At 45.5% G+C, this 8,600-nt stretch overlaps 1 protein-coding gene across 3 annotated transcripts in view; it reads right to left on the bottom strand.

Moving 5' to 3' along the window:
* SRGAP3 (SLIT-ROBO Rho GTPase activating protein 3) overlaps positions 1-8,600 on the bottom strand; it is a 217,862-nt gene that overhangs the window by 33,241 nt on the left and 176,021 nt on the right. For 2 of the 3 annotated variants that reach the window (XR_012247818.1, XM_073645018.1), the window contains exons 10-12: positions 8,216-8,300; positions 8,063-8,090; positions 7,627-7,729 (exon numbers count right to left, since the gene is read on the bottom strand). Coding sequence is in view for 2 of the 3 variants with exons in the window: in XM_073645018.1 (XP_073501119.1) it covers positions 7,627-7,729; positions 8,063-8,090; positions 8,216-8,300 (216 nt within the window). In the remaining variant the exon portion in view is untranslated. The remainder of the gene's footprint in view (positions 1-7,626; positions 7,730-8,062; positions 8,091-8,215; positions 8,301-8,600) is intronic. The other variant, XM_073645019.1, reaches the window with a different exon arrangement.

The following is an 8,600-nucleotide window of genomic DNA, read 5'->3' as shown; positions in this document are numbered from 1 at the left end:
GTAGACATGACTGGTTCTGTGTGCTGCTCTGTGTGTTCTCTCCATTGTAGACATGACTGGTTCTGTGTGCTGCTCTGTGTGTTCTCCCATTGTAGACATGACTGGCTCTGTGTGCAGCTCTGTGTGTTCTCTCCATTGTAGACATGACTGGCTCTGTGTGCTGCTCTGTGTGTTCTCACTGCTCTGTGTGCAGCTCTGGTGTGTTCTCTCCATTTGTAGACATGACTGGCTCTGTGTGCAGCTCTGTGTGTTCTCCCATTGTAGACATGACTGGTTCTGTGTGCTGCTCTGTGTGTTCTCTCCCATTGTAGACATGACTGGCTCTGTGTGCAGCTCTGTGTGTTCTCCCCATTGTAGACATGACTGGTTCTGTGTGCTGCTCTGTGTGTTCTCTCCATTGTAGACATGACTGGTTCTGTGTGCTGCTCTGTGTGTTCTCTCCATTGTAGACATGACTGGCTCTGTGTGCTGCTCTGTGTGTTCTCTCCATTGTAGACATGACTGGTTCTGTGTGCTGCTCTGTGTGTTCTCTCCATTGTAGACATGATTGTTCTGTGTGCTGCTCTGTGTGTTCTCTCCATTGTAGACATGACTGGCTCTGTGTGCTGCTCTGTGTGTTCTCTCCATTGTAGACATGACTGGCTCTGTGTGCTGCTCTGTGTGTTCTCTCCATTGTAGACATGACTGGTTCTGTGTGCTGCTCTGTGTGTTCTCTCCATTGTAGACATGACTGGCTCTGTGTGCTGCTCTGTGTGTTCTCTCCATTGTAGACATGACTGGCTCTGTGTGCAGCTCTGTGTGTTCTCTCCATTGTAGACATGACTGGCTCTGTGTGCAGCTCTGTGTGTTCTCTCCATTGTAGACATGATTGGTTCTGTGTGCTGCTCTGTGTGTTCTCTCCATTGTAGACATGACTGGCTCTGTGTGCTGCTCTGTGTGTTCTCCCCATTGTAGACATGACTGGCTCTGTGTGCAGCTCCTGTGTGTTCTCTCCATTGTAGACATGATTGGTTCTGTGTGCTGCTCTGTGTGTTCTCTCCATTGTAGACATGACTGGCTCTGTGTGCTGCTCTGTGTGTTCTCCCCATTGTAGACATGACTGGTTCTGTGTGCTGCTCTGTGTGTTCTCCCCATTGTAGACATGACTGGCTCTGTGTGCTGCTCTGTGTGTTCTCTCCATTGTAGACATGACTGGTTCTGTGTGCAGCTCTGTGTGTTCTCTCCATTGTAGACATGACTGGTTCTGTGTGCTGCTCTGTGTGTTCTCTCCATTGTAGACATGACTGGTTCTGTGTGCTGCTCTGTGTGTTCTCTCCATTGTAGACATGATTGGTTCTGTGTGCAGCTCTGTGTGTTCTCTCCATTGTAGACATGATTGGTTCTGTGTGCTGCTCTGTGTGTTCTCTCCATTGTAGACATGACTGGCTCTGTGTGCTGCTCTGTGTGTTCTCTCCATTGTAGACATGACTGGTTCTGTGTGCAGCTCTGTGTGTTCTCTCCATTGTAGACATGATTGGTTCTGTGTGCTGCTCTGTGTGTTCTCTCCATTGTAGACATGACTGGTTCTGTGTGCTGCTCTGTGTGTTCTCTCCATTGTAGACATGACTGGTTCTGTGTGCAGCTCTGTGTGTTCTCTCCATTGTAGACATGACTGGTTCTGTGTGCTGCTCTGTGTGTTCTCTCCATTGTAGACATGACTGGTTCTGTGTGCAGCTCTGTGTGTTCTCTCCATTGTAGACATGACTGGTTCTGTGTGCTGCTCTGTGTGTTCTCTCCATTGTAGACATGACTGGTTCTGTGTGCAGCTCTGTGTGTTCTCTCCATTGTAGACATGACTGGTTCTGTGTGCTGCTCTGTGTGTTCTCTCCATTGTAGACATGACTGGTTCTGTGTGCAGCTCTGTGTGTTCTCTCCATTGTAGACATGATTGGTTCTGTGTGCTGCTCTGTGTGTTCTCTCCATTGTAGACATGACTGGTTCTGTGTGCTGCTCTGTGTGTTCTCTCCATTGTAGACATGATTGGTTCTGTGTGCTGCTCTGTGTGTTCTCTCCATTGTAGACATGACTGGCTCTGTGTGCTGCTCTGTGTGTTCTCTCCATTGTAGACATGACTGGTTCTGTGTGCAGCTCTGTGTGTTCTCTCCATTGTAGACATGATTGGTTCTGTGTGCTGCTCTGTGTGTTCTCTCCATTGTAGACATGACTGGTTCTGTGTGCTGCTCTGTGTGTTCTCTCCATTGTAGACATGATTGGTTCTGTGTGCTGCTCTGTGTGTTCTCTCCATTGTAGACATGACTGGCTCTGTGTGCTGCTCTGTGTGTTCTCTCCATTGTAGACATGACTGGTTCTGTGTGCAGCTCTGTGTGTTCTCTCCATTGTAGACATGATTGGTTCTGTGTGCTGCTCTGTGTGTTCTCTCCATTGTAGACATGACTGGCTCTGTGTGCTGCTCTGTGTGTTCTCTCCATTGTAGACATGACTGGTTCTGTGTGCTGCTCTGTGTGTTCTCTCCATTGTAGACATGACTGGCTCTGTGTGCTGCTCTGTGTGTTCTCTCCATTGTAGACATGACTGGCTCTGTGTGCAGCTCTGTGTGTTCTCTCCATTGTAGACATGACTGGCTCTGTGTGCAGCTCTGTGTGTTCTCTCCATTGTAGACATGACTGGTTCTGTGTGCAGCTCTGTGTGATCTCTCCATTGTAGACATGACTGGCTCTGTGTGCAGCTCTGTGTGTTCTCTCCATTGTAGACATGACTGGCTCTGTGTGCAGCTCTGTGTGTTCTCTCCATTGTAGACATGACTGGCTCTGTGTGCAGCTCTGTGTGTTCTCTCCATTGTAGACATGACTGGCTCTGTGTGCAGCTCTGTGTGTTCTCTCCATTTGTAGACATGACTGGCTCTGTGTGCAGCTCTGTGTGTTCTCTCCATTGTAGACATGACTGGTTCTGTGTGCTGCTCTGTGTGTTCTCTCCATTGTAGACATGACTGGTTCTGTGTGCTGCTCTGTGTGTTCTCCCCATTGTAGACATGACTGGTTCTGTGTGCTGCTCTGTGTGTTCTCCCCATTGTAGACATGACTGGTTCTGTGTGCAGCTCTGTGTGTTCTCTCCATTGTAGACATGACTGGTTCTGTGTGCTGCTCTGTGTGTTCTCTCCATTGTAGACATGACTGGTTCTGTGTGCTGCTCTGTGTGTTCTCTCCATTGTAGACATGACTGGTTCTGTGTGCTGCTCTGTGTGTTCTCTCCATTGTAGACATGACTGGTTCTGTGTGCTGCTCTGTGTGTTCTCCCCATTGCTGGAGACCCTTCTATGTAAATGACACAAATGCTGATCACGTCTCTTCTGAAATACTCTGTGCTGCTTGGATCCCGGATAAGTCTATGTAATGCCTATCATACACATTAGATGGCTGATAGCCATCAGACATGTTTAATGGCAGTTTATCTCAGTGGGAAAACAAAAAGGATCATCCATCTGAGATTGAACATCTCGGATCCTTAACTTCCCCCCACAGTCATCGGTCCGGGCCCACCATACACATTAGACTGTCGGGGGCTTTGCTCAGTCTATGACTGCTTTTAGGATCACCATCCTCCTCTCCTGAAACCCTCCTCGCTGCTGGAGGACCCTGCTCCATCCTCTATGTAATTCTCCATCTGTGACCTTCCATTTTTATCCATTCTAAGAGGTCACTGCCCCCCCCCCCCAAAGAAAATCGTCAGACTCCTCTTGAAATCCTCTGTGTAGCTAGGAGCCCGCTGTCAGCTTCTGACCAACCTCTTCTCATTATCCGTCTCACACCTTCACATGTCAATCAAGATGGGGCAGCATTACAGATTTAGTACTGAATTCCTTTGTTTGCAGTTAATCTGGCAGCCAATGCAAAAAAATGAAAAAGAATCACGAAGGCTCGGCATGGCCAACTAGTTAACAGCACAAGACGCTTCTCCGGCTGTGGAGAAACTGCGTCCTCCAGAGAGACCGCTCCAGACGTGGACGACGTGACAATCAGCATCACAAGAGTGGAGCGTCTGACAGGATGGAGGGCAGAGACGTCTGATTGTACTGGGAATATCGGCTGCCATGGTCCTTGCTGTTAGATACTTTGCACAGCTGAGGGTACGCTACAACTATACTGAAAAAATAATTGTATCCAATCTCTCTGTGCCAACCCACCGCAGCACAAATCTCCCCTGTCCTCCTATTGGGATACATTTTTTCTTCCACTGATACACTCTATCATTGTGGGCTACTAACTACTTAACTGGAAAACCCCTTTAATTGTAACTATAGATGAGCGAATACAAATATTTCAACAAATTAGATTTGTCACAAATCGCAAGTACTAGAAGCCTCCACTTGCCGTAAAACAAGTGTAACACTCCGAGGTCTCCTAGGACTGTATCCAACCCTTTCAAACTGTATGACACAAAACCAGCCTTAATCATGTCAAGGTAACCACAGAATATCTGGCTATGGTCAAACAGAAGGTAATCGTTCTTCACTGCTGTGCTGTGACACACTATCTATATTGTTTATTCAGTGTTTTATGGCTTTTTCTACCTATATATATATATGTCTGAGCTGTGACGTCCTCTCACTATCCAGATTCACCCCAAAATGCTGCTGCATTCCCTGCCTCGGCTTTTATACAGGCTTTTATATAGTCTCTCCTGAATGGCTGTGCTATACCATGTGATGTGATAGTTGCAAGGCATTATGGGGAAGCCTGCACACTTGCACCTGAGGGTCATGTGAGCCTTCTCTGGCGGATGCAATAGTCTGCATTATATAAAATGAAGAAGAGTATTGATTTGGCAATTTGAGGAAATTGAATTGCAAATTTTCAAATTTGCTGAATTTTCTAAAATTCAACATGAATTCGATTAGCGTGAAATCAATTTGCTCATCTCTAATTGTAACCATATAATCCCGATCCCCGGGGACCTAGTAATAATGATGGGAACGATTTTCTAAGCTCTTCTGCTGAGGACATGACTTATTCTGAAGGGCTTTCATTTCATCTCCTGGGGATTTCTTGTCTTTGAGCGGCACAGATCAGTCATCCGCCTGCTCCTCTCTCTGCTGATCTGAGAAATGACAGCACATCACCGTGCATTGCACAAAACAAAAAAAAGGCTCCCTGCTAAGCAGAGAGAAAATGGCCACACATGTTCATATGTATATATAAAATATTGTCTTTATTGAAATATAAATACCACCTCACAATACCTATCTACACACACACGGATCACATCATGGAAACATGGTGCTGGAGACCAAAGTAGTCAATTAAAAACCACACCCGAAAAACAAAAACCATAAAATCCTGTGACACAGCGGCCTCAAATGGTAAGCCCGTATATAGTGGATAACTAAGAGGAAAAAACTCTGACCAATATGTATATCTCCTATTAAATGTAATTTGTCAGATGGGTATATTTAAAAGATTTTACTCCTCTCAGTAAGTTTCAATCCAACTATGACATCCAGAGTGCAAACAGATGTAACTGCTGGAGCACATACTCCCCAATAGTATAAATAGTATGCACAATATTACTTAAAAGTTATGTACCTGGACAGTCACGGGGCCACCAAACGAACCCCTGTTGGCGTCACCCCGACGCACGTTTCGGTAGAGAAACCTTTTTCAAGGGGTGATGGTGCATACTGGCCACCCACTATATATATATATATATATATATATATATATATATATATATATATACCCCATTACCATAGCGAGCGCACGCTGTATCGCCATGCGGAAGTGACCAGCGGCGCGCGCAAACCAGTCACCTGACTTCCTATAGACGCCTCCAGCAACCATGGAGACGCGTCATGTGATCACGTCACGTGATCGGAAGTCACACCCCCGTCGTCAAGGACACCAACACCGCTGTACGTCCAGCCGTGGAATGACGCGGCCGCCCCGGTGAATTCATCAAACCCCGCAGACGGCGAGTAAGACAAGCCTCTGCTGAGGAGTGACAGATCCGCCGCAGAGAGATTATGTTTGTCAATAAGGATCTGTACTAAACGTTGTTTCCTGTATTACAATATATCTTTGTGGTATCCGTATGTTGCATTCCCTAAGCTTTAGGGCCATATGGTTATAGAGTGTTTTCCTTCCTCTCCTCCGTTCGCCCTCCCACCCCCTCAGTATTTCCTTTATTGTGCTATAATCAAAGAGATGTAGGAGGGCATACCATTGGTCTATGGGTGATAGTGATGGGTACACCTTTAGTCTACTCCACATATCTGGGTATGAATGTGTGGTCTTGCCATTTCTCCGCCTATGTAATCATGTGGACTTTGATGTCTAAGTAAAGGTTTTCTTATAATCGCCACGGACGACCACCGCTGCTGCCTCGCCGGTACGCGGTCTCCCCGCTGCTCTGATGTGTTCATCGGCTCTTGGCATCCTGGTGATGCCGACGCCGCTGTGCGCCCTGGGTGCGGTGGGGCGGCTGCGTCATTCCACGGCTGGACGTACAGCAGTGTTGGTGTCCTTGACGACGGGCGTGAGACTTCCGATCACGTGACGTGATCACATGACGCGTCTCCATGGTTGCTGGAGGCGTCTATAGGAAGTCAGGTGACTGGTTTGCGCGCGCCGCTGGTCACTTCCGCATGGCGGTACAGCGTGCGCTCGCTATGGTAATGGGGTATATATATATATATATATATATATATATATATATATATATATGTGGGTGGCCAGTATGCACCATCACCCCTTGAAAAAGGTTTCTCTACCGAAACGTGCGTCGGGGTGACGCCAACAGGAGTTCGTTTGGTGGCCCCGTGACTGTCCAGGTACATAACTTTTAAGTAATATTGTGCATACTATTTATACTATTGGGGAGTATGTGCTCCAGCAGTTACATCTGTTTGCACTCTGGATGTCATAGTTGGATTGAAACTTACTGAGAGGAGTAAAATCTTTTAAATATACCCATCTGACAAATTACATTTAATAGGAGATATACATATTGGTCAGAGTTTTTTCCTCTTAGTTATCCACTATATACGGGCTTACCATTTGAGGCCGCTGTGTCACAGGATTTTATGGTTTTTGTTTTTCGGGTGTGGTTTTTAATTGACTACTTTGGTCTCCAGCACCATGTTTCCATGATGTGATCCGTGTGTGTGTAGATAGGTATTGTGAGGTGGTATTTATATTTCAATAAAGACAATATTTTATATATACATATGAACATGTGTGGCCATTTTCTCTCTGCTTAACAGGGACCTTTTTTTGTGCAATTATATGATGGTCCGCTCTGAGGTTAAATCTTATATGCAATAACATGGGTCCACTTGGACTTGATTTATTTCAACCCTGTTTATTGTGTAGGTTCTTCAGCCTTTCATTTATCGCACAAAACAAGCAGATTCTGGAAAATATCTGGACTGGTGGAAAGACATTGATGTCACTGTTGTAACTACCCCATGTCCTAAAAAGCAGAAACCTATAGGAGAGCGTCAGGAGGCACAGAGGCTGAGAGGAGGCACAGAGGCTGAGAGGAGGAGCACGCAGAGCGGTAGGTGAGGAGGAAGCCGTGCTGAGAGTCACAGGCGCAGCAGCAGACTCCGATCCACACAGCGACCGCCAGTACCTGGATAAACTGCTCCATATTCCCATTAAAGAGCATGTGGTTATAAAGGGAGCGAGGTCGGGGCTTCCTCATTTTCTGAGGTTTAGGGGGAAGACTTGGGGGCCTGGGGGAAATGGAATAACGTGTCAATAATTCTGAGAAAAAAATGTTGTAAAAGGTGAAGCAACAGCAATGGAGACAGGACTACTACAAAATGGAAAGCTAGGCTGCAGCAATATTGAAGGAAAACTACAACTACAGCAAAATAGGGTGGACGGCAACGACAAAATGGAAGGGGGAGCTTTGTAAGTAGCCGAAAGAAAACCAAAACCAGGGCAAGTGCTGCAAAACATTTCACAGCCTGACTGATCACTACCGCTATGTGGATCCACACTACACCGATCCCACTGATTTATCATTGGGGCCATTGAATTCCTGAAATCCATTTAGTGCTCACCTTGTGGTTCCATAGTTTGCTCTCTCTCCTGAAAAAAAACAAACCATAACCATATTATTTATTTAGTATAGAGGTGAAGACAGACAGATCTATAATAGACCATACTGGAAGGCAAAGCAACCCCCAAGAGAGAGATAACACAACGTCCCCTACCTTCTCCAAGAGCTTGTTTCAGAAGATCGTGTTTCGCTTGTAGCTTGGTGATGAGATTACTACCGTTCAAATATTCCTTAAATTTCTGAAATAAAGATGAACATAAATTTATATAGTAATATAGTAGTTATATTCTTGTACATAGGGGCAGCATTATAGTAGTTATATTCTTGTACATAGGGGCAGTATTATAGTAGTTATATTCTTGTACATAGCAGCAGTATTATAGTAGTTATATTCTTGTACATAGGGGCAGTATTACAGTAGTTATATTCTTGTACATAGGAAGCAGCATTATAGTAGTTAGATTCTTGTATATAGGAGCAGTATTATAGTAGTTATATTCTTTTACATAGAGGGCAGTATTATAGTAGTTATATTCTTG

Source organism: Phyllobates terribilis, unplaced genomic scaffold, assembly GCF_046119375.1.
Source record: "Phyllobates terribilis strain yellow unplaced genomic scaffold, ASM4611937v1 Scaffold_8__6_contigs__length_399053987, whole genome shotgun sequence".
Lineage (NCBI taxonomy): Eukaryota > Metazoa > Chordata > Amphibia > Anura > Dendrobatidae > Phyllobates > Phyllobates terribilis.
This window is presented reverse-complemented; position numbering and strand designations above follow the sequence as displayed.